At 44.3% G+C, this 26,512-nt stretch overlaps 1 protein-coding gene across 5 annotated transcripts in view; it reads right to left on the minus strand.

Annotated features, from left to right (window-relative positions):
• Positions 1-1,262: 1,262 nt before the first annotated feature.
• The window catches only part of SPOP (speckle type BTB/POZ protein), a 54,293-nt gene continuing 29,043 nt past the window's right edge, over positions 1,263-26,512 (minus strand). For all 5 annotated transcript variants that reach the window (XM_083470133.1, XM_083470135.1, XM_083470136.1 and 2 more), the window contains 9 exons: positions 17,398-17,542; positions 16,751-16,872; positions 13,206-13,357; positions 12,938-13,065; positions 8,906-9,083; positions 7,348-7,403; positions 6,144-6,266; positions 3,865-4,007; positions 1,263-2,642 (listed from right to left, as the gene is read on the minus strand). In XM_083470133.1, the coding sequence (XP_083326259.1) occupies positions 2,498-2,642; positions 3,865-4,007; positions 6,144-6,266; positions 7,348-7,403; positions 8,906-9,083; positions 12,938-13,065; positions 13,206-13,357; positions 16,751-16,872; positions 17,398-17,475 (1,125 nt within the window). In that variant the 5' untranslated portion in view covers positions 17,476-17,542 and the 3' untranslated portion in view covers positions 1,263-2,497. The remainder of the gene's footprint in view (positions 2,643-3,864; positions 4,008-6,143; positions 6,267-7,347; positions 7,404-8,905; positions 9,084-12,937; positions 13,066-13,205; positions 13,358-16,750; positions 16,873-17,397; positions 17,543-26,512) is intronic.

The raw sequence follows: 26,512 nt of genomic DNA on the forward strand, positions 1-26,512 counted from the left end.
TAAGAGAACAGCTTCAGAACTTGCATAACTCTTACGTTCTCCTCTCAACTCACCTTAACTGAGAACGTGGGGACCTATTTACAGGGGAATCTTCCATAGAGAGTGATCTCCACCACAAGTGATTGCTACTAAAATCAGAGCCAAAATGTATCCAAACTCCAAGGTTCAGGAAAGCACAACCCATCTTCAAAACATGAAACAGCCCTATGAGGAACAAACATTTGTGGTAGCTGTCGAACGCTGACTATCAGTGAGAGAAGAAAAACTAAAAATTGCCGCTGTTGGTGAAAGAATGGAGAAGACGAGAATGCTCTGCAGCTATCAGGGATTCCCTGCAACATAAAACTTTGGGGTGGGGGATGACCCACCCACCAAGTTCATTCATCATCATCTTTTCCATCCGGCCCAAACTTATGTTCTTCCACTTATTCAAATGGCAAATTGAGACGAATGCAGCTGTTATCCAAATAATTCATATTGAGATATTGGTCATACTGTGCTGCTGTTTCCGGGAACTTCTCCTCAAGCTCGGAGCTGAAGATGGTTGTGAGCACACCTACCACCCTAAAGCTTGCTGCTTTAGGCAAAGTGAGGGGATTGGAAGAGGCTGGACCCCTGATTCTTGGTCCCAGGGGGCGTACTGAAGGGTTGGCTGGGTTGGCCCCTGCCAATGGTGCAGGCCCAGGGAGGGGGACGCAAAAATCTCGTCTCCACTCTGGCCATCCATGTGCTCCCCAGGTTGCTTTTCCGAGGAAAAAGGAAGGAAAGCAGGAAGGAAGGAAACAGACGGACCAACTGATGGAGGAGAGGAGGTGGAACAGAGCAGACCCGACCCCGGTGGCCATGGAGGAAGTCATTGGCACAGCGCAAAAGGCAACTTAAAGTAAACTTTTGAGATTCTTGCCCATGGCTTCAGAGGACCAATACATCTCCTTGCCAAGGATGCAAGGGAGCCTAGGTACACCTCTGCTTGGTCCAATCACTTTATGCAAAACTGAAGAGGGACAAGCCAATCAGGAGCATTGACCTCCTCTGCTAAGTCCAGGAGTGTTGGTGGGAAAGGTTGGCTCCCAGAACTAGCTCTTACTGAAATAGGAAACCAAAGTATCTTGGTGGCAGCTGCCCCAGTTCCTGGACTGCAAATAACATCAGCGTAAATAAAGCAGACACATAAACCAAATATGAATTTGAGGGGAAAGGTCTTTCTCTTTTTTTATATAAAAAAAAGTGAAAGAAAGCCATAAAGACAAGACAGAACAACACACAGTACAAAAGAGTAATTATATTTTCAAAAAGAAAAGGAAAGGGGGTGAAAAAAAGAAAAGCTTTACCAGTTATTTTGGAACTTCTTGCCTGTAAAAGGAAACTGGCTTAGAACGGAGAAGGACCAGAATCTTCTACAAACCAGCGGATTGGGTACAAACACTCGATAAGAATCATTTTTGCAACGCAGGACAAGAAACCTTTGACACAGTGTTCATGAACGATAAAATTTCTTTAAAAAACAAAACGAAACAGAAAAGGATGTGAAGAAATCACAGGAGTTCAGAGGAAGTAAACTAAAACAGGGAAAGAGAGATACCAAAAGAACAAAAAATCCCACAATATCTAAACAGGTAACCATTGTTCTTGGACAGCCAATTCCAAGTCCAGAGCATCACCAACAGTTCCTGAAAGCCGGTCATGGCTGTCTCCATCCTATCCAAGTCGTCCAGGGAGCGTATCCTCACACCAGCCCCTTCATCACTTTTTAAAAGTTGCCAGTTTGTGAGAGGGGCTCGCTTTTGCCGTCCATGTACACAAGTGCTACCGAGAGAGACCGGTGTCGCCTCATGGCTGGAAGGCGGATGGAGGGATTTCACGGCGGCCGGGAGTCTCTCCCTCTCCCAAAAGTCCCGATACAAATCCCATGGATGCTCCCGTGAGTGGGCTTCATCTCATCAAGGCAGAATCATTCCCCACCCCACCCCCGCATCCCCCGTTGTCATTTCCGGAACGAAAGAGAGTGTCCTCCTCGCTCTGATCATGCCCGACTTCTTGTTCTGTGCTGTCAGATGCGGAGGCTATAACGTCGTCCCTTTTCCTCTCGCCTTAAATTCCATTTAGCACTGTTGGGATCTGTTGTCTCAGGCCAGCACCCGGCCAACTCCTTAAGTTCTTGACTTGGCCAAGTCAAAAGGGAAACACACAGACATTGCAGCAACAGGGATATATTAGGTTGAACAGTCCCCTTTAACCCAAAGTCCACCCCTCCCCATTCGCCCCAAAGTTTATTTGCTGCTGATTTTTTGTTTCGTCTTAAAAGTCTGCACGCCTCAAAGCAGTCTCTTCCCCCACCCACCCACCCCCACAACAGAGTTAAAAGCTCCACAGGTTGCATCGTCTACCTGGTGGTCAAGGTTTGGAAAAGCAACTTGCTTCTGTTGCTACTTCCATGTTTTTTCTTTGTTTAAAAAGCCACACATACACACACAGGGTTGTGCGATGGGGTCCGGCCTTAGGATTGCTTCAGCCGCTTGCGTGGGGGTCCCAGAAAAGGGCACTGCGCAGAGGCCAACGAGCGATACGCCTCGGCCACCAGATGGGGGTGAGACACGACCATCGACTTCCATCCTGAAGTCTCCATGACGTCGGAAGCGTGGCTGGAAACAAACAACAAAGGAGCCAAGGTTACCAGTTTGGGGGGGGGGGGGGAATACACGCACACAAAAGTTGACAGTGAAAGGCAAAACACAGAGAAGGGAAGGGGAAGTTCTCAAGCTATCAATCGTATCAATACTTCTACTTTAGGGTTTCAGCAGCTGCTTTTATGTCTTGTATAAATGCCTTATCATCTGCTGTAGAAACTTTGCGGTGCAATGTAAGCAAGATGACACTACCTTGGCCTGTAACATGGGTAGGCAAACTAAGGCCTGGGGCCCGGATCCGGCCCAATTACCTTCTAAATCCGGCCCGCAGACAGTCCAGGAATCAGCGTGTTTTTACATGAGTAGAATGTGTCCTTTTATTTAAAATGCATCTCTGGGTTATTTGTGGGGCCTGCCTGGTGTTTTTTTCATGAGCAGAATGTGTGCTTTTATTTAAAATGCATCTCTGGGTTATTTGTGGGGCATAGGAATTCGTTCATTCCCCCCCTCCCAAAAAAAAATATAGTCCGGCCCCCCACAAGGTCTGAGGGATAATGGACTGGCCCCCCTTCCGAAAAAGTTTGCTGACCCCTAGCCTGAAAGAATCGAGGCTGCTTCAGGGGCTACCCCCCCCCACTTGCACCCCAAGTCAGAGGTGCTCGTTTTGCATTTAGCAACTCACCGTTCAGATGCAATGGGTGTGACATCTTTAAGAACTCAAGCAGTTCTAAAAGAAACATCCAATTCATCCAAGAAAGAGAAAGAGAGAGGGTATTTTGCACTGGTTGTCCACTGCAGAACACACCTGTCTTCTCTTCTCTTACAGGATTTGCTTTCGAGGCTCCTTGTTTGTTTCTCTTGGGATGCTTAAGAGAGAAAGAATATGAATGGAGCTACCACTGTCCCCCTTGGCAGAAAACAGTGGGGCAGAGTGCCCTTTTGGAAAAGTGCCTTCCACACTCCTCGCAGGAGGAGCATGCAACAGCCACTACTTGATTCTCCAGCCCAAGGGCAAAAAGGGAAGAAATTATGTTTGATAAAAAAGAAGCTGCAGATGCACCAGTGAGAGAAACCAAAACAGAGGAAGTGGAATAATTTTTTTGGGTGCACCAATTTTAGCTGGTTATGAGAGTACTTGAACACAAAGAGGTGCAATGGGGCTTTGTTCTCTAGGGTTCTTACTTGTCAATTTCCCCACATTCTGAGGGGAGGGGGAGAAAGGATAAAACCTGCTTACTAGTTGATGAAGTCAACCGCCTGAGTTTTTAGCTGGTCAGCACTGTGTAGATCAGCCAAGATGAGGATCTCTGCTGCATTTTCTACGGACAGGTTGCTGCACAGAGCATCCTCGCACATCACCTTCAAGCGTTCCAAAGCATACTTAAAAGAAAAAAAGAGTACAGAGAGGTACTGAAATAAGCTTGCCCTGAAAGAGGAAGACCCAAAAGAGGCTGTGCTGTGGTGGCAAAACTCCCTACAGGTGGGTTTTAGCACTGTTATTTTGAATGGCTTTTGTAGATGTGGTGCCCCACTTCCCTTAATCCTATAAAGTCTCTGTGCTAGCAGTCTTCTCCTTCTTGGAGCAAATGTTCCAAGTCTTGTGCAGTGCTTCTGTAACTATAGCATAGCACTGATACATGCAAAGTGTATTGTACTGTATTATTATTTTTTTCAATTATTCAGTAGTAATGTTTGGAAGCACAATATTCGGGAGGAAGAGAGATGCATATTCTGGGCAATTGTCAGCATATCTCACCAAAGTCTGAAGCCTTCTGGCTGGGGAGAAAAAACAACGAAGAGATATTTTAAGTTCTTTTGCCAAAAACACGCATAACAAGTGCCAAACCTAACTGGAGAAGCAGAATTATGCAAAATTGTAGTAGGTAATCTGCATAACTTAATTCTGCTTGCAGAGCTTGGGAGGGCTGGGCAAAGAGAACACACAAGCCCAAGCAGCTGGACGAAAGGTCAATGGAGTCTGGATCTTTAGGTACGACAACATCCTTTCCCATCCTCCTCAATAAACACTTCTGAAAGACAAAGCCTAACTCTCTAATCGCATCTTCACCCAAGAGCCCAATGGCAGGTCTCCAGGGTTTAGGATATGCACTGTGTTTTGTTTATAGTATAATTACGTATTTTCCCCAAGAGACTGGAGGAAGACAGAACAAGCTGTTCCCAAGCCTCTCGGGCAAATATTAAGAGGCTTCATGTGCTGCCATAAAAGGTTTTGCTTTCTGTTCTTATACAGACACCCTGGAAGGATTAGGGGGTGGGGAAGAGCTATATAAAAAGTCACAATTAAAGACCCCCTAAACCTTACTGTCTGACCAATGGGCTGGACAACTGCTGTTGCTAGGCAGGGCTGAAAATTAACTTGCCACTAAACCATCCCCAGAGGCCAATATGGGCTTCTGCTGGGCAAGTGTGCAAGACTCACTTGGCATCTGCTGCTGCATGGTAGTATATTTTGATTTTGTGAAGGGGGCACAAATTTCTATACCCCCCCCCCCAATTAAAACTGCGATATTCCATCCTAAATTCCCCGTGCTGCTTTTCTTCCCTGCATACATACGGCAGGGGCTTTTCACTGCTATTCTATTAACGACTTGAACCAAGGGTTGGAAACGCCAATTCTGAGAAGCCCAGCTTCTTCACCTCTGCCCTTTTGCCCCAACCTGCCACACACAGGTAAGGAACAGCACAAAACCTCACAATTCAGTGGCGTGAGATGTGACCTTGAAGCATCAGCATAGGGTCCTTAACTTGCAGGTACCCCCATATTCCTGGAGTTGTGAGAGGCTGGCTCTGAGGCTTTTTCACTGAGGCAGTGAAGTCTCATTTCACAGACATCACATCCCTTTTAATCAACTCAGTGCTGGGTCCAGGGGGTGATAGTGATTTACTTAAATGGCAGTGTACAAGAGGGGCACACACACAACAGAGCAGGGCACCCCTCTCTCTGTGCAATGAGGGGTGTACCTAAAGATTGCTGTCTCATCCTAGAAGCTTCTACAGCAGACTGTTCATCTTTCAGTGTGTTCCTGCAAAGATCAGGAAGCAAGAGTTTGTCTCTATTGGCCCTGCTTCTCCTCTCGCAGGTCAACATCTTGAGGATGGGACAGACTACTAGGAGGAGAGGGGTTAGCAATGCCTCATGGCTGGGCCTCTTGACAGCAGTGGGATGTGGCCTGCCTCAAGTATACAGCCACTCACAGCTTCCAAAATAGGCTGGGCGGGCCAAGGAAATCTCTTTGAACTGCGCCCAAAGATCCAGGAGTGAATCTGGTAAGACACCAATGGCATGTTCATGCCAGCGGGTCCCCCACAATTTCGTCTCCAGGAGAAGAGAACTCCTCTGGTTTAAAAAAACCCAAAAAACCAAAGGCCTAGGTATCAAGTATAAACACAATGATGTTGAAGCCACGGTTTCTCTGCTGGTCCCCCTCTCCCTATTTGCAAGAGAAAAAGAAAAGTCAACGGCTGGCCAGCCAGCCATCCAAGCATCCTGTGTACCTTATCAGCAGCTGCAAGCAAATCGTCGGCCATTTTGTCGAGGTTAGGTGCCTTTCCCGTGTAAATGAAGCACATCATTTCTTTAAAAACTTCAGGTTCCACATCGTTGATTTCAACTCGATTCTGCACCGGGGGGAAATTAGGGTTACTCTTCTGACACGCAGGCAACAGACCCAACTGTTGGTCTCCTCCCTCAGATCTCTCTCTTTTTTGGGGGGGGGGGGGCAAAGTAGAACTATTTGGAGAGAACACGTAAATATTTGGGGAAGAAGATGCAGAAGGAACAGAAATGTTCTAGTCTCCTTTGCCTCTTCCAACTACAGAAGAGAACATGGTGAGACTTTTCCTTAAAGCTTTGCTTTTCCACTGTCTCAGGCAGCAGCAAGAAGCCAGCGTTTACTGTTACATAAATGCCATCACAACTGTAAAACGCTGGCAGCGCAGGAGTATTAACTCATCCTACGGTGCTTTCCAAATTTCTTTTCTGGTCTGTCTTGAAGGTTCCTGGTGGCTTACAATATGCCCATCTCTCAAGGCTTAGTTTCACAACAAGGCTGCAAGGTAGGAATGGTGGGGACAGTGTATCTTGGAACGAAGGGCATCAGCTAGTAAGCTTCTCAACTGAACAAGCCTCAGACTTGCAGCCAGGACTTTAGCTCTGGCTCCCTGAAACATAAAAAACCGGAAGGCAAATGTCCACCTACATGCAAAAACTGGAAAGGGTAAATGCCAAAATACATATTAGGGCAATGCCTTTATTAGGTCCAGCAAGATGCCGCAAGATTGATGAAGGTTTCTGGAGCACTCGCAAGCTTGCACATTATATTGTGTGATATTTTGGTTGGCCTAGTAAAGGTATTCCCCCAACCTGGTTTTTGTTTCCATTGGCAGCGCTTGTTCCCCAGCCATTCCTCCGGTCAAGACCTATCTATCTAAAATACAGTTCACAATGTCAGCTCTCTAGCATTCCTTCCCATAGCAAGAGGCCTTGCCAACCTGGACACATGACAGCAATGTATTTTATTTCTGCTTTGAGCCTCTGTGCTGAGCAAGACCTTTGCAAGTGGAGGTCAAAAGTCTGCAGTATTTTTCAGCTACTTGCTGGGGGAACCAAGAGTTGTTCCAGCTCCTGAATTATCTCTCCCAGTCTGCAGATCAGCAAATGGCTCTTCCTCACGACCAGAAAGCTGCTCTGCCCACTTACCTTTTTACTCTCTTCCATCTCGTGTTCAAACATAGCGCTGAAAACCGGAGAACGTGCTGCGGCCAGAGGGGTGGGGTGGGGAACACAAGAATGAGAGAGAGAGAGAGATTGGGGAGGAGGGAAAAGAACACCACAAAATGCAATTAAAACTATGTGAAGAGATAACCTTCCTCTCCAGAGAGGAACTGACACATGCAATCAGTACCTGCAAATAAAGGTACCAATATAACAGGGCGTAAAAAATAAATAAAACGATCATGAGAGAAATGTTATCAAATGTCTTCCTAAGGGCATATGCACACTAGAGAAAGGAGACCAGCTTAAAACTAGCTTTTCCATCAGCCCAGCCCACCCCCCACCCAAGAGCAGCTCTGAAAATTGCAGTTTTGTGAAGGTGCAGACCACTCACAGACATTCTCTGCTCCATTCCCTCCCACTACAGTTCAGAGGGTTTTCCTCCAGGGAGCCATGGTGGTTAAACCGGCTTGGAGCAGAATATATACGGGGCCGTGTGCACCCTCTGCTTAATAAGAGAGACAAAAAACGTTCTGCTCCCAGGCAGACATCTTTCTGCTCCGAGAAAAGCTAGGTTCTGCAACACGCATGAATTATGCAAGTTGAACAAATTTTACAAGCTTGTCACAATTAATTCTGGTTTTGCTAGCCGCACGAAAGTGAAAAATCTACGCAGGGGCTTAGCTGAGGGGGGAACACTGGAGAGCATACTCCTAAACTACTCGGAAATCACATTGAGCAATCCGTCTGGGATTCCAGCAGGAATTGCCACACGCTTTCAAGTACAGTCATACCTTGGTTGCCGAACACCTTGGAACTTGTATGTTTTGGCTCCCGAACAATAGAAAACCAGAAGTGAGTGTTCCGGTTTTCGAACAATTTTTGGAAGCCGAACATCCGGCGTGGCTTGAACGGCTTCTGATTGGCGGCAGGATGCCGCGCTTTGGTCTTCGAACAGTTCTGGGAGCCGAACGGACTCCCGGAATGCATTCTGTTTGAGAACCAAGGTAAGACTGTATATCTCTGCAGTCATAAGACACAGAAACTTGCCTTTCTAAAGGGAGAAAAGAAAGCTGAATGGTGTATCCTAGGCGCCCACGGAACTGCATTATATACAGCAGGCATGTCCAACAACTTTGGCTTCCCCAAAAAAAGTTCAACAACTTTGGTCAATCTAATCTAATGCGTAGATCACTGCCAGTTTTTTTATAGTGGGTGTGGATCACAGTCTTCTTGGGAGTTGGACATGCCTGATATAAGTCCTAGAAGACCTCTGGCAAAGCGGTTTCTACAATTTGCACCTTCCCCGCCCTCCCAATAGCATTAAATGGGTTTTTAAAGCTGAGGTTTCGATGTGATACATTCCCACTGCCCCCCATTCCCCGGTCAAATCAATTGTTCCCATCTTATAGGACCCGCTATTTGGAGCCCCTTTCTGGAAAAGAAGGGAAGCAACCTCCAAAACACTCATCAAGGCTGTCGGCTTGTCCCTGATCAGTCCATCCGCCATCCTGCTAAGCCTCGCGCCCATGTCGATACCGACCTGCTAATATGGCTTTGTGAGCCTGGAACTCCTGGCCTGCCACACACAGGCAGCAGTCTGTGAAGCGAGAGTTTTCCCAGAGGCCTCCCAACTCATCAGCCAAGCGGCATTCAGGTACCTTCACCATGTTCATGGAGTTCTGGCCGGAGATATTGACAGAGTCCTGTACTACACTCACCTGCAAGGAAGTACAGGGGGTTAACAAAAGAAGAAGCAGCAGCACAGTGAACTTTAAAAAAAAGTGGGGAGGAGCACAGAGGTTCAGTGGGGTAGGGTGGAGGGAAACAAAACCCCACAGATGCTCTTGGTTAGGGATGTTTAAGACAAAAACAGCAATGCACTGAAAATAAACTCTGCTCCCACCCACATACCGGCACGGCTGCCTAAGGATTCCCACAGATTTTGATGGAATCAGAAGTTCATCTAAGTTCTCTCCTTTGGGATAAAAGGCAGGGCCATCCATTTCTACAGATTGGTCCAAGGCACTACGTGCCGCAAGCAAGGAGTAGAGATGTCAAAGAAAACAAATCTGCCGAGCTCCACATGGCTCCAGAAGACAAAGCTATCAGGCCACAAGCGACAAAAACCTCTCTACAGATGAATACCAACGAACACTTACTATATGGCAACCTACAATGGGGTACAGACCAACGCCAGGGAGCCCAGTCTTCTGTACGCTCTTCCTGAACCTCCTTGTTCCTCCTGATTTCATGTCAGGTATATGGAGGTGTAGTAAAATAAACGTCACCGCTTGGCAGAGTGTCACAGGCCAGCTTCCCAAGCAATTACAGACATACTGCAGCAGATTACCACTGTATGAAGTCATTTCGATTCAGCCAGAGTCACTAGCCAGATTCCTTCCTGACCGCACCTACATCTGTTTTATCAGTCCCTAACCTTGAGCACAACCCAGGCTCCAGGTCTTTCAAAAATGAAGGCTCAAGTTAACTAGTTCAGAGGTTCACAAACTTCCTCACCTGGAGTTATAAGCTATTTCGGAGGTGATTTTAAAAAAATTAAAATTAAAATTAAGTGATATAAGAATATCCCTGGAGCATGGAGGTACCATATGACTATCATGACTGGTTGCCTCTGATGTGACTTATCCTCCAGGAATGAGCATATTGCCCATTTTTAAAAGACTTCCAAGCACATGGCCATTACGGGAAAGAAGGGGAAGCTGATGTTGTTGACAGGCTCCCAACTCTCATCAGTTGCAGTTGGCGTGGCCAACAGCCAGAAATAGTAGTAGCTTCCCCATCCCTGCCTTACAGGGCCTTAAGGGCATGCTGAAAATTTTCACAGCCCAATACTCCAGCACCAATTGGAGGTTTGTTATCATCCCTGTTGGATGACAATACCCACATTTAAAATGTGTGCCCCACTCTGACGCTGCTTTCCAATGGGAGACAGGCAGCAAAATTTCAAATAAAATAAAAAAATACAATTTGCAAGCCTGCTCTGAATCCCCACCTCTGAAACTACTGCTTTTGAAATGTTAAAGGTAAAGGTAAAGGGACCCCTGACCATTTAGGTCCAGTCGTGACCGACTGGGGTTGCAGCGCTCATCTCACTTTATTGGCCGAGGGAACCGGCATACGGCTTCCGGGTCATGTGGCCAGCGAACCAGAGCAGCGCACGGAAATGTCGTTTACCTTCCCGTCAGAGTGGTACCTATTTATCTACTTGCACTTTGATGTGCTTTCAAACTGCTAGGTTGGTAGGAGCTGGGACCGAGCAACGGGAGCTCACCCCGTTGCGGGGATTCGAACTGCCGACCTTCTGATTGGCAAGTCCTAGGCTCTGTGGTTTAACCCACAGCGCCACCCGCGTCCCAAAGGAAATGTTGAATGTTTGAAATGTTACTTATCCTTATAAAGTGAACAGTTCAAGAATCAGTGATTTCAATGGAAGTTACGCATGCGCTTTAAAATCTCGCCCATCACAATTAGCAGGACTTAAATGTTGTGAGATGTTGGGTGGATTGTGTCTGGTACCTCTGAAGTCATTAAAATTAAAACAAACCCTGTTTTTTTTACTGAACAAAAACCGAGATCCTGAGAATGCTGCAAGTTGCTCTGAATCCTGCAGTGCAAACATGGAAAACAAAGAATCGGGTGCCTGCCTCTTTGAGAAAGCAGCCACTTCAAACTGGAAACGGATGCTGCAAGGATCTCAATGTAAGCTAACTGGCAGCTCCACAGGTACTAGACAGCAAAACAGGGGCTGTGCAAGAGCAGGTGTACCAGTATCTCATGTGATCAGGCCAAACTTGCAGCCTATGTTGCTGCAGGTTGACAGACGGAAGACCTGGCAGAACTAAAGCGATTTTTTATTTTTTTAAGACAGACAAACCCTCTTTCTCAGCAGTATTCCAAGTTTTAAATAAAAACCCTGGTAACAGTCTCCCAGCTCACCAAATGTTATCAAATCCTTAGAGAGCCTCAGCAGAGGGGAAAACACACACACACACACACACACACACACACACACACACACACACACACACTCAAATGGCATTCCTGCCAAATAGAAACACAGCTGTAAGCACCTGTGGCAAGAAACGGGGGGAAATTTGCTGAGCATATGGCACTAAATGGCAGGAAAACCTCCTGGCATCAGCAAAAACTAGCACAAGTTTTCATTTCTATGCATAACTTCTGGCTTGCCAGATCCAAAAGCTTTTTTCTCTGACAAAAGCCTGATACTTTCCAAGAATGAATCCCATGCTGTGCGGGGACAGACAGGCCACCTTGTCTATTGACGAAGAAGCCCCACACAGAGCGATGCAAAGGCCTGGAAGAAACATGATTTTCTCTACTGTGCTCTACCAGGACCCTCCCCCCCCCACCCCCAATCTATCCTACAGAAAAACTGAAAATGTTGGAGATCACTGACAATACTCCATCAAAAGTTGCTTTCTCTTTTGGCACGAGTCAAATGTTTTTTAAGGCAAGATTTTTTACTCACTCAAAATGTGAAACGTGAAGGTTCTGGTGTTAAGGCTACCTGAAGAACATGGCAAAAGTGTACGTATGTGACACTCAAACCCCAGATGCATTTCAACTCCTAGAGGTGCTGCCCTCTTCATCAGAGGACCATTTGGGGCCTTTGTTTTCTTGTACAGTGGTACCTTGGTTGTCAAACTTAATCTGTTCCGGGAGTCCGTTCGAAAACCAAGGCGCGGCTTCTGATTGGCTGCAGGAGCTTTCTGCACTCAATCGGAAGCCGCGTCAGACGTTCGGCTTCCAAAAAATGTTTGCAAGCTGGAACACTTACTTTTGCACCGTTCGGGAGCCAACTTGTTTGGGAGCCAAGCCGTTCGGCAAACAAGGTACCATTGTAAATTGCTACTTCCTTTCTTCTGGGAAATTTTGATCTAGTGTGGAGATACTAGAAACTAATACCCTGGCATCTACTGCCCTTTGGGCATGTACAAAACCAACACTGCAATCCAGGAGCCAAGGTTCACTGAATGGGGTTTACTTATGAGAAAACATGTTTTAGATTTCACTTTAACGCACTGATAGTTTTTGAGGCTGCAATCCTATGCATGCTTACGGGGGAGTAAGCGCCACTAAACAAGAGTGGGTCTTCTGAATAAAGATGTACAAAACTGTTTTATAAATTTCATAAAGGCAAAAAAAGGTAGTATTCCCCCTTCCCCCCAGATTTATGGAACTATACATTTCTAGTCACACATCTGCTTCCTCATCCTCCCCCTCCACAGGTTAATCCACGTAATTCACATGACAGCATGCCACAAGCGAGAAAAGGTGCTTGCAGAGAAATAGCTCCAGACAACTCAAGCAAGCGAGCCAAGCCACACCTTACGGAGGGAGTTACAAAAGGCCCCTCTCCCAAACAAAACACTCAGGGTCACCATTCGACTCCAACTACTGTGCTCAGTTCAGAAGGAGTGATGGACAAAGGGATTGGACATGCGACGGGAGCTGAGAAACGTCTTTGCAGCCCTTCTGCGGTTTTCTTCCAAATGAAAGAAAAGGTTTCGCGTCGTTTTCCCCTCCTTACCTCACAGAAGAGAGTGAGCTTGTCATCTGGGAGGAGTCCGTTGGCCTCATCCAAGAGAAAATCTCTTCTAATAAACTTCTTGAATCCCCAGTCTTTGCCTTGCACAAACCGGTAGGCTCGCTGACTCTCTGGAAATATATAAACAAGTGGGGGCTCTTTTTTGAAAAAGGAAAGCCAAGAGACACACAAGCAGGGCTCTCATTCGCTCTCGCTGCCTGTGTTTAAACGGCAACTGAAGCGCAAGGAACCGGCCACCAACTCTGCGTACCCATTGCTTTCGTTTCTTCTCCTTTTGCGTTCAGGATGGAGAACTTGAATTTGGCTCGGACTTCGCTCTTTGGACAGCTGACCAGTAGCAGATAGAGCGAAAGGTAATCTTTACTCTCTTCGTCCAAGCCCTTTGGATTCACACGCAAACACCTGCAGAAGCAGAAAGATAATCTTCATCTTCTCGATATGGTCTTAAACCTGCTGGCAGAAACAAGTTTCCACACACAGATCTGCTTGCACTGGGTGCACAAAAGAAAATGCAATGTAGGGAACAAGGGAGGCACAACCTCTGATAAGGCGATGCTTGCGGTTACTCCACAGAGATCCCAAAAGAGGAAAAGAGTTGTTTGGACTTTTTTTCTCTCCCTTGCGTGGGATTCGTGCTCCCACATCCTTAGCTTTCTTCTGGAGGAGCAAGGACAACCAGAACTAGATATTAAATAGGATGGAGATGCACCCAAGTGCTCTTCCTTTGGATTCCTCACTAGGTTGGATTTATCTTGTACGGGTCCCAGTTTAAACTGGCCAATGCCCATGGATTACGAGTATGGCTTGGCTCACTTGCTTGAGCCATCTGGAGATATTGATCTTGTGGTGTGCCTGTGGCTTAGATGGCATGGTCATGCCTTGCTGCAATCTGTTAGACAACACATTTTGGCCCCTTGCAGATGACAATATAAGATTTCTTAGCTACATTTTCATTTTTAAAAAAATAAATGTTAAAAATATTTTTTCATTATTACAGTTACCAGAACCACATTTACATTGAAATCAACATTTCCCTCATTCATATCTTACTTTATAATAAGACAATCATTTATGACTTCCCTTCTTGCCTTTTCCTGGTTCCTTTGATTTCCCCATTATTTCTGCATATTCTTATATAGCAATTTCGTTCTCTTTTCCTTTTATTATGCCTTTATTTTATGTTATACTGTTGAATTTACCTTAATCCTGCTAAATTTTTCACATATTTACAGTTATTTTCCAAATACTCCACAATTTTTTTCCATTTCTCTTTATATACTTGGTCCTCTTGTTCTTTTATTCTACTAGTTAAACCTGCTAGCTCTGCATATTCAATCATTCTTAGTTGCCAGTTCTCCTTGTTAGGAACCTCGCTCACCCTCCATTTCTGTGGCAACAAAATCCGAGCTGCAGTATAGGCATACATAAATAAGTTTTCCTGACATCTGGGTATTTCTGCCTGTACCATTCCCAAAAGGAATGCCTCTGTTTTTTGGGGGAAAGTTTTTTTAAACATTTTTCTCATCTCATTGTATATCATTTCCCAATACCCTTTAATTATTTTGCATGTCCACCACATATGGAAGAATGTTCCTTCTACTTCTTTACATTTCCAACATACATTGATTCCGATTTGTACATCTTAGCTAGTCTACTGGGGGTTAAATACCATGTGTGAACCATTTTCAAACAGTTTTGTTTCAACACATAACATGCAGTAAATTTTAAATCTTTCTTCCATAATTTCTCCCAATGGTCAAATTCTATACTATGCCCTATGTCTGTTGCCCAATGAATCATTGATGATCTTACCAGCTCGACTTTTGTTTCTTATTCCAATAACATCTTATACATTCTAGATAATAACTTTTGATTATTTTCTAATAAATCTCTTTCAAATTGCGAGCTTTGGTCTGAAAATCTGTTTTTCTTATCCATTTTGAATCACTCATTTAATTGATAATATTGTAACCAGTCTGTTACCTGGCTACTATACTTATTTCCTCCATAGTCTAGGTTCCCTTTCTAAAAAATCCAATAAGTCTCTTTATGTCGTCTTGTCTATCCATATTCATTCTCTTCTAAACAATTGCTTCTATTGGCGATAACCACAAAGGTGTCTTCCTTTCCAGCAAGTTCTCATACTTCTCCCAAACTCTATATACCTTCTTTCTAACCACATGGTTTGAAAAACATTTATGTATTTTAGTTTTCCCATACCATAGACATGTATGCCAGCCAAATTTGAGATCATGACCTTCCAAATGCAATCGGTGGGTGTTTTTCAATACAATCCATTCCTTTAGCCAACAAAGACATGCTGCCTCATAATATAATTGTAAATCTGGCAGAGAGAAGCCTCCTCTTTCTTTACTACCTATCAAAATTTTATGCTTAATTCTTGGTTTCTTCCCCTGCCAGAAAAATCTAGTGATATCTTTTTGCTGTTCTTTGAAGCAGTGTAAATTGTTGACCACTGGGATGGACTGAAATAAAAACGTTTTAGGTAATATAGGCATTCATTTTAATGGCTGATATTCTACCCACTAGGGAAAGTTTCATTCTCCCCCATATTTCCAACTCTTTTTAAATCTCCTTCCACACCTTTACTTAATAATCTTAAAATAAGTTGAGATTCCTCACAGCCAGCCATATCCCTAAGTACTTCACCTTTATACATATTCTTAATCCACTCACCATTTCCAGTTCTTTTTTTGAATGGTCACCCATGTTTTTACTAATATCTTAGTTTTTTCTGCATTTATTTTAAGGCCCGCCACCTTCCCAAACTTTCTTATATCCTCTAATGCCTTAGGAAACCTTTCAAGTGGCTGTTCTACTGTAAATATCACATTGTCAGCAAAAGCCTTTAGTTTATAGGATTGTTGTCCCACCGAAATTCCTTTCACTTCCCCGTTCTTTCTTATACACTGTAACATTACTTCCAGCATCAATATAAACAACAGCGGGGATAATGGGCAGCCTTGTCTAGTGCCTTTCATTATTTTACAGTTATCGGAGAGATTATTATTTACAATTATTTTCGCAGATTGCTCCATAAAGGTAAAGGGACCCCTGACCATTAGGTCCACTCATGACCAACTCGGGGGTTGCGGCACTGATCTTGCTTTATTGGCCGAGGGAGCCAGCGTACAGCTTCCGGGTCGTGTGGCCAGCATGACTAAGCCGCTTCTGGTGAACCAGAGCAGTGCACGGGAACGCCATTTACATTCCCGCCAGAGCGGTACCTATTTATCTACTTGCACTTTGACATGCTGTCGAACTGCTAGGTTGGCAGGAGCAGGGACCAAGCAATGGGAGCTCACCCAGTCACGGGATTCGTACTGCTGACCTTCTGATTGGCAAGTCCTAGGCTCTGTGTCCCGCGGATTGCTCCATATAGTTTGCTAATTTCTGTTAAGAAGGTATTACCCACTTGCATCTTTTTTAACACCTTGGTCTTAGCTGCATTTTCAATATGGATGGATGGTATTGAGAGTCACAAGTAAACCACAGGGATATTGATATGAAGCATGTTTGTATATCGTTTCTCCTTTCCCCTGAAGGTCAGGGCAGTTCATTGCTCCAGTCATTCTGAAGACAACCCCACGAGTCAAGTCATTATTGTGCCATTTTACAGAAGGCAGGATTGAGGCTAAGCATTAGCAACCTCCCCAAGGCCTCCCAGTGAGTGTGCAGGTAAGTAGGGGTTTTGAACCCAATTCTAAGCACCACAAGCTACCAAATGCCGTGTTTGTTGCTGGTCCCCATTGTGCACTGTATAATGATCCTTACCACTTCAATTTATCATTAGCTCCTGATGAAAATGTTGAACTTTTGATGACCTCTCCCATTTCCTCCCGGCAAAAGCTGAAGTTGTTGATGGTCCACATGTAGGAAAATTTGACCACTTTGATCTTAAGGGGAAAAAGAACATTAGAAAGACAGTTACAAATAGCAAGATGGTGGAAAGACAACATAGCTTATTTCCAATGATGATACATTAGACCAGCCTTTCTCAACCTGTGGGTCCCCAGGTGTTGAACTACAACTCCCATCAGCCCTAGCTAGCAAGGACAGAGCTCAGTGATGATGGGAGTTGTAGTCCAACAACATCTGGGGACCCACAGGTTGAGAAAGGCTGCATTAGACTATTAGATGGCTCAAACAGACCTTAGCAGGGTATCCAGAACATGGAAAGCAGGGAAGCCATTCCTGCGAAACTTGACACTAACATCACACGGGTCACGGGATTCCCTGCTTTTACACATCAGATTCATCACTGTTAAAAGTGGGCAGAACTCAAGCTTCAAGTTTTAGAAAGCATCACAGGCTGCCCAAAACACTGGCTCGGGACCGTGACAATTTGAACAAGGCACCAAAGATGCCAGCCAGTATTGCTTTTCACTAAGATATTCTTTGCCCCTAAAATGCGGACTTACTTGAGTGTAACACCAGCTCTCAGCAACAGGCCCACTTGACATCTCTGCCGGAGGAGGAGGACTCGGTACCCTTGACATCGCCAGTTTGGAGGTCAGACAGGATTCCACAGGTTAGTTAAAGAAATCTGTGTGTACAAACTTCACCCTGATTAAAGAGGAAGAGGGATATAAAGGTTAGTTAAAACTTCCCAGCAATTGTTAAGTTACCTCAGAATAGCATGGGTTCTGGCTAGTTTTCCAGTGCTTTGTTTTAAAAAAATTGTCTTATTACTGGAAAAGGTTAGGCACTGCAGATTTCCCCACCTCTGTTACCTTACTATACTGTCTCTACACCAAGTTGAATTTGCGGAAGGAAGATAATGCTTCGCAATGTTTACTACTTACCTTAATGCCCCACTGCGGGCCACTAGTTTCTCAGCTACACTAGTCAAATAAGGGTGTTTTAAATGCATTATAAACATGCAACACCAGATTGTGCTACTGAGCACGAAACATTTCTATGTACCGTATTTTTTGCACCATAACACTCACTTTTTTCTTCCTAGAAAGTAAGGGGAAATGTCTGTGCGTGTTATGGAGCGAATGCCTGCGGGTGGCGGGGGGGATCTGCTGCAGTCATGAGCAGAGGATCCATGGTTCCCCTTCCTTCCCTCCTCTGTGGTTACAAAGCATGGATCCACATGGATCCTCAGGATTTTTGCATTGGGCTACTCCAAACTCACTGTCAGATCACATGTCTGTGGCCACAGCACGAACCACAAAAATCATATATCCACTATTTCGTTTAGAATATTTCTTTTCTTGTTTTCCTCCTCTAAAAACTACGTGCGTGTTATGGTCTGGTGCGTGTTATAGAGCGAAAAATACGGTAATTTTACATAGGGTTTTCCCACCCTTCCTTTTGCTATAACGATTTATTTTATGACTTATTTATAGCGGGGTTTTTCCTGTGCGTAGATCAGGACTCCTCTTTTACGTATGAGAAACTGAGGAATAAGGAATTACAAAAGCAGAGATGGGATCTGAATCAAAGCATAGCTTTTAGCTAGTTGAACAAAGTGGCTGTCAAATCATGCACCACGGATGGGTTTGCAACTTCAAGAGAACAACCGAGAAAAACAAGAATCATGAGCCTACTGAAAAATATGGACCTTGTTTTCAATCCACAGGAATAAAAGGGGACGAGCAAGAAACAAGGTAAGAGTCATGGGACAGGTACAAGGTCTTGCACCACTCTACGTACAGAGACAACTATAATTGTTTTATCCCACGCTCTACCTGAGCTTTTTCAAACACAAGCTGACATTTAGCAGCGTTTGAACAAAAGGAACCTGGGGCCAAACCACCATCACAAATAATTCAAAGATTTTCAGTAGCAGCCCTGTGAAGTGTTGGCTTGCATCCAAACAATACAGCCCTGGAGACATGAGATGCATTCTTATTCTTGCCCACAAGTTACCCCTAAACCTAAAAGTAAGGAATATCACAAGGCTCCCTTCCAGAGTCAACTACTGCACCTTTCGTAGCACTTGTACACTGAAACAATATAAACCCACTTCAGACTCACTCTAGCTAGCTAACTCAGGTGCTTCGCTGGCTCCAAACTTTGCATCATTAACATTCAAAATAAAGAGCACTGTTAAGGTACACTGTACATTACTTTAGAGAGATGGCAGTCCTTGCCCCAAGGAGCTTACAACTGCAATTTTACCAGTATGTGAGGCATTAGATTATGGGGATTGAAGAGACTGGCAAGAACAACAAAAGCTGCTGCGTGCTATACAATTATATGAGTCTATGAACCAAGTTGAGAGCTATGTTCAATTAAAAATAAAGTAAAATTAGCGAACTCTTGCAAATGAGAGGCTGGCTGCTCACTATTCAATGTCTTTGGAAAACCATTATTCACACAGGCCTTTCTTTGCCAGTTGGCTTTTACTGATGTTTTTGACCTCTAGGTTAGATTAGTGAAATGCGTTATATGTGGGGCTGCCTCTGAAGACAGTTCAGAAACTTCAGCTAGTGCAGAAATCAGCAGCCAGGTGGCCCACTGGGGCAAGATGGTTTGAGCATATTACATCAATCCTGGTTTGACTGCACTGGCTGCCAGTTAGTTTTGTGCCCAATTTAAAATGCTGCTCACAGCCATAAGCCTTAAATGGCTCAGGACTGCAATACTTCTGAGGACTGCCTCTTTCCATATTAACTGACCTGGGCCCTGCAATCATAATATGAAGCCCTTCTACGTGTGCCTCCTCCACGAGAGATCCGGAGGGTGACAACATGAGGCTGGGCCTTTTCTGCAGTGGCTCCCTGTTTGTGGAATGCTCTCCCTGGAGAGGTTTGGCTGGCGCCTTCATTATACTCCTTCAGGCATCAGGCAAAATTGTTCCTCTTCAACCAGGCCTTTGGCTGATTGACATCTGATGCCCTTTTAAATGTGTCGTGGGAAGGGGAGGGATTATTGACTTGTTTTTTTCCCTTATTTTTATTATGTATTTTGTGTTTGTTTGCATTGTAATTTTATGTTGTGAACTTGCCTGAGATCTACAGATGAAGGGTGGCATGTATGTATAAATGTTGTAGTTATGTTTTTAGGCTGTGCACCGCCTTGAGATATTGAATATGAAAGTGTCTAAGCATAAAAACTTTCTTAAAAAATAAAATATGTGGCTCACTTATGTTGGGAAGATTATACAGTGGTACCTTAGTTTTCGAACGTCTCGGAAGTTGAACGTTTCGATTTTCAAACGCCAAAAACCCAGAAGTAATTGCTTCAGTTTTCAAACGCTTATTGGAAGTCAAATGTGCCACACAGCTTCCGTATTGAGTTTTCTGGAAGTAAATGCTTCAGTTTTCGAATATTTCGGAAGTCGAATGGTCTTCCGGAATGGTTTACGTTTGAAAACCGAGGTACTACTGTACTTTAGATTTGCTCATCAAAGCCTTGCTCACATGCTTTGGTGGAGTAGCTCAGATAAAGAAGAATTGCAGGTCCTTTCCTTTGTGCACTGTGGCTTGCTGCTTCCCTCTACAACCAGCACCATCCTTTTCTCAGACTTGCAAAACTATGAGCTACCTGCCCATCCAAAGCAATCTGGGTCCTCTGGGAGCAGCACAAGGCTCTCTCTTCCCATCCCTCGTGGCTCCCTAACACACTTGGCTGCTAACAGCTGGCAAAATGTGTGTATCCACCAGCCCGACAAAATCTAAAATTAAAAAAAGAAAAAACACACCAAAACAATCAAAACTGCCACAAACAGCAGAGGTGCGAGAGATAAGCTAAAGAAAAAAAACAGATGTTCTCATAGAATTTGCAATGGGGGGAAAGGGGAGAAATGAACAGAACTGCTGTTTTTTGTTCACGTTCCAAAAACAACAAACCTCTCTCATATATATATTTTTAAAATTGGCACATTAGTTCCAAGCTCTGATACAATTTTCAGATGCTTTCTACCTTCCAGGGTGCCGAAGATATAAACACATTCTTTCTCTATTCTAAGTAGAAAAACTGACACAAACTCCTTAAATAACAGATGTACAACCATCAGCGATCCAAGACAATTGCCTTCCTGTACACTTTGCACTCTCCAAAAGGCTGGTAATGAGATGAATGCTACCTCTACAAAAATCTTCATGTTAAGTAAGGAATAAGCCTGTTTTCCTACTGCAACAACAGTGTTTTGATATAGCACCCTAGTTGGGGTGTATCAGGCGTCATGCACACAACACCCGGACAAATCTGTTCACTCCATCCCGCAAAGGGTCAAACCTGCACATCAGAGTGTCATTTTCCCTTTTGCTGGGAGCTACAACTGGCAGGTCTTTAATCCAAGCACTTTTTCCACTGCCATGTACAGTGGTACCTCGGGTTACATACGCTTCAGGTTACAGACTCTGCTAACCCAGAAATATTACCTCGGGTTAAGAACTTTGCTTCAGGATGAGAACAGAAATCGTGCTCCGGCGGCGCGGCAGCAGCAGGAGGCCCCATTAGCTAAAGTGGTGTGTCAGGTTAAGAACAGATTCAGGTTAAGTACGGACCTCCGGAACGAATTAAGTACTTAACCTGAGGTACCGCTGTACTTCTCAATAGCCATGCCAACAAGCCAAAGCACTACTGAAGCCCCGCTTTTATTCACTTATGTCAGCAGCAGTTGCTTTAGCTGCCGTCACATATGCTGCAGTGTTTAGGCAGTGCTGCACAGTGGTCGGAGTGCTGAACAAGGTTTCGGGTGAGCCGAGTTCAAATCCCCTCTCGAGTATAATTCATGAGGCTCACTGGGTGCCCTCAAGCCTCTGCCACTTCCCCTTCCATCTCAAAGCATTGGTGCGAGATGAAAATGGCGGGGGGAGAAGTACAACTCTGAGCAACCTGATGAAAGAATCACAGAATCACAGAGCATTGGAAGGGGGCGACGAGGGTCATCTAGTCCAACCCCCTGAAATGCAGGAAACTTTCACCCATCGTGGGGCACAAACCCACGACCCTAAGATTAAGAATGGGCATAGGCAAATTTGGCCCTCCAGATGTTTTGGGTCTACAACTTCCATCATCCCTGACCACTGGTCCTGTTAAGCTAGGAATGATAGGAGTTGTAGTCCCAAAACATCTGAAGGGCCGAGTTTGCCTATGCCTGATTATAAGAGTCTCATGCTCTACCAACGGAGCTATCCCGGCTGACAGGGTGGGACAAAAATGCAATAATGCCACAGTTGAGCACTCTCTACACACAGAAATCGGGCAACATGAACTAGGAATGGAAGATTAAAAATTCAGGTAGGTAGCCGTGTTGGTCTGATGCAGTCGAAATTTAAAAAATTAAAAAATTGTCCAGCAGCACCTTAGATACCAACTTAGTTTGTTCTGGGTATAAGCTTTCGTGTGCATGGTATCTGAAGAAGTGTGCATGCACACGTAAGCTTATACCCAGAACAAACTCTAAGGTGCTACTGGACAATTTTAAAAATATATATATATTAAAAACCACTGCTAAGAAATGACTGTGGTGGGTCAAAGGGAAGTTTCACTTTACTTCTGGAGCTGGTATGGGAAACTTGTGGCCTCCAAGGTGCTGCTGAACTACAACTCCCATCATCCCTCAACACTGGTCTTGCTCACTGGGGTTGATGGGAGTTGTAGTTCAGTAACATGTGGAGCACCAATGGTTCCCCCATATGCCTTAGAAGACGTGGACCAGAATCTGGTGAGCAGAGGCCACAAGGTTTCCATTTTTTAGTGATCGACACCTAAAAGCTATCCATAGACCTACTTGCCATGTATCTGCCTAATAACTCTTTTTCCAAGCAGGGGAACAGGCTGCTGGTCCCAGCATAGGGTACGGGTTTGAGTGCTTAGCTGTAAATGGACCCCTTCATTTTTTTAAGTAAAGCTGCATGTTTTAAAATCCACGAAATAATACATTTAAACTACACATTTCTAAATATTCTCTCAAATAAACACTTTAAACTTTTTTTAAAATACTTAAAAAGAACAACAATGCCCATTTACACCACAAAGAACTCATAACCCACCTACTTTCAGCAGCCAGAAACACCATAACCAGACACTGGAGAGACCTGTCAGGAGTAAGCATGGACCAATGGTACCAAATAGTATGGGAAACAGCCCTACTAGAAAAATTAACTAATAAACTGAAACTGACACGGGGACAAACAGAAGAAGACACCTTCACCCCGGTATGGCTCCCCTTTATCACATACACAGCCCAACAGGACAATGACAATAATCCACCAACAGCATACAAATCAATATGGCTAACCTGATCCAAAACACCCACCCACCCCACTCACACACGAAAGCAAAGATCACCACAGCCAATCACAAACAAACAATCACACGCTAGGCCAACCCCAACCTCTCTCACCACCAAAGGAACACAAGTGAACAACACAAGCAACGCTGACACCAAACTCTACATACATTAAGCATAATAGAAACACTGCCACCCGACCCCACCCCTAACCATCCTCCCTCCCTCCACCCCCTTTCTTTTTTTCTTTTCTTCTTTTTTTCTTCTCCCCCTAATGCCTCAACAAATGAAACGGATTTGTAAAAATGTTACATGGGGGGGAAATACGAGGCATTACACCTACCTCTGTAAAACAAGAAAATCCTTAATAAAATATTTAATAAAAAAAATACTTAAAAAGAAGAAGTCAAAAACTGTTTCAGAACATATGAGAATTGCAAACGCCAGAGGGTAACTAAGTTCCAATCAACACATTGGTCCAAGAGATGCAGGTCAGGTCATACTGGAATGAATGAATGAATGAATGAATTTATTAATATGGTCACAGACCAGCATCAACACACACAATATCACAGATCATAATATATATATATATATATATATCAGAAATATAGAGGACAATTTGAATATAACAAGGATTTAAATATAAAAAATTAAAATTAATTATTAGCGTGCCCCCCTGTAATTAACATTTAGGGGTTTGGTCATTATGGGATACCACTTGCTTCCTGCAATTAATTGCAGACGGACAGAATTTGGCTACATTTCATGTAGTCTTGGGATTCTTGTCCTCTAGCAGTAGTTTTAAACTATGGTGTTCCGATTCTTTCCTGGACTTTTGCAAAACAGGTGTAATAAAAGTCAAACGTATATCCTCATAAAGACGACAACGTAGTAGTACATGTGAAGCAGTTTCAACTTCCAACGAGCCACAAGGGCAGACCCGTGCTGTGTATGGTTTACCCTCAAATCTGCCCTGAAGTAAGGCAGAAGGGAGAACGGGTCATACTGGAACAGGCAAATTTCTAATTTCTCAAGCATCCCTAGTTGGAACATAATGCCTGGGGCTTGCGTGACAGGCAACCTATGACCTGATTCTCAGGTGAAATGAAACCACTGTTTAAATAAACATTAACCAAAGCTTATGTCTGAACCCAACACAGTACCTTAACTATGGTTTGTTCAGGAAAAGAAACCATTATTTGTTGCTGGCTTACTGAACTTAGCTATGGCTTAGCAGCACATGCAAACCCAGGGTCCTCCTTAACCCATAGCATGTGGTCTCTTTTATCACCCTGCCCAAACAGCACACCAAGTGACAGAGACATCAGGCAAGAGTGGCTGGAAAATAAAGCCTCTCTCCGTGCTCAGATCCTCTTCACTGGCACTTTCCCTGAAGCCAACATTGCTGCTGCAACACACACACCATTGACAACCACACCTGCACTCCCCCCACAACACCTGCTGCTAAAGTTTTTTAAGCCACACGTGTCTCATCCAATTTCCAAGTAACATTCCTGCACAAAGACCTTTGGAGCGTCACGTTTGTGCTGCTAGGGTGGGCGCTTCAAACAGGAAGATGTTCACACCTCTGCAGAACTGGGCAGCTTAGCAGGGTTGGGATTTTACCAGACTTTTTAGCAGCTGGAAAAAGTGTGCGTTTTAACACGCACAAACAGAAATTGTACGGGTCAGAGAGTTAAGATACAGAGGGGTGGTGAATTTCTGTTTCCAAACAAATGCACTTTCCCCACGTAGCTAAAGGTTCTCTGCGACTTTACACTTTGATAGCGAAGTACAGAAGAGAGTCTGTTGAGTAGGGTTCAAAACCTCAGGTGTGGATCCTGAAATTCAAGCCAGCCAACAGGTGAAACGACTTAAAAGTTTGCATTAGTAAAAGCAGTCTTTCAGCAGCAGAGTGCTTACTAAGCGCAAAGCATAAATTCATTATGACACTTGATTGCTGGTTGGGGAAAGGAAAAGAAAAACGCATGGTTGTACAGGGGAAGAAAGGGGTTTGAAAAACTAAAAGCTTCAAAGGAGTAGGGGCATTTGTTTATTGGGAGAATGGAAGGGGAGAGCAGCTGCTTAATGGCAGCTGCACTGAAGATCGCAGAGATTTCCACACCCTCGCTCTCACAGCCAACTAATAGGAAGGGAAATGGTGACACTGTGAGGCGATGCCGGTCTATGAGAAACAACAGACTTAAGGGATGTAAAGAAGAGAAGCAGCTGAGGGTGGGCAGAGTATGACAAAACAAGCCATAGTTACTTTTGCATTTCACATCACACTATGTTCGTTTATATAATCCAGAATATGCACGGCTGACAAAGCCCGGTTGGGCGAAACAAGGAATTATCCTGGAATCCTTGTCTTATTTTCTGCATATGCCATTCTTCCAAGTTTTTCGTCTGATACCTGCATACAAGGAATTCTTAAAAGCATCTTCTCGTGGAACACGACAAGCTTGATATAAGAATTCCACACCGTGGATATTGCCAATATAAGAACTGAATAGATTGAATTTCCTGATCAGTCTGCTGGACTTTAATTTCTAATACAGTGGTACCTCGGGTTACAGACACTTCAGGTTACAGACTCCGCTAACCCAGAAATAGTACCTCGGGTTAAGAACTTTGCTTCAGGATGAGAACAGAAATCGTGCTCCGGCAGCGCGGCAGGCCCCATTAGCTAAAGTGGTGCCTCAGGTTAAGAACAGTTTCAGGTTAAGAATGGACCTCTGGAATGAATTAAGTATGTAACCAGATGTACCACTGTAATATGTTTTGTTTATATAAGTTGGTCTATAGAACCATATATTTTGATATATGTTGAATTGCATTTTAAAAAAATTTATATAGTTACATACAGCCTGTTACGTATGTGTTGTTATCAGTACAGCGGTACCTTGGGCTAAGAACTTAACTGCATGTAACCCGAGGTACCATTGTAGTTACTTTTGCCTGCAGAGAATGACGTCTGGTTGGTGCAATCAACAACTGTTAAATAAGTCGCGGTTTAAGAATGGCCTAGCATGACATGCACACTGCACCTATGGCTTATGAAAGGGGCCCGTGGTGCCGGTGCACACTGCTCAGATTGCGCACACCCAATCTTTCCTGTGTCACGCCGGAAGGAAGGAAACCAGAGGGCTAGCTTAGCATTATGTGCAAACCACAACCTGCGGCTTGTGTCTGTCCAAGCAAACCCCCTTTTGCTTGCTTACTTGTGGTAATCCACAGTTTGGCTTCCCATGGCAACAGCATTATTATTATTATTATTAAACTGAATTTATATACCGCCCTATACCCCGAGGTCTCAGGGTGGTTCACAGAATAAA

This window comes from Podarcis liolepis, assembly GCF_965112155.1.
Source record: "Podarcis liolepis genome assembly, chromosome: 13".
NCBI lineage: Eukaryota > Metazoa > Chordata > Lepidosauria > Squamata > Lacertidae > Podarcis > Podarcis liolepis.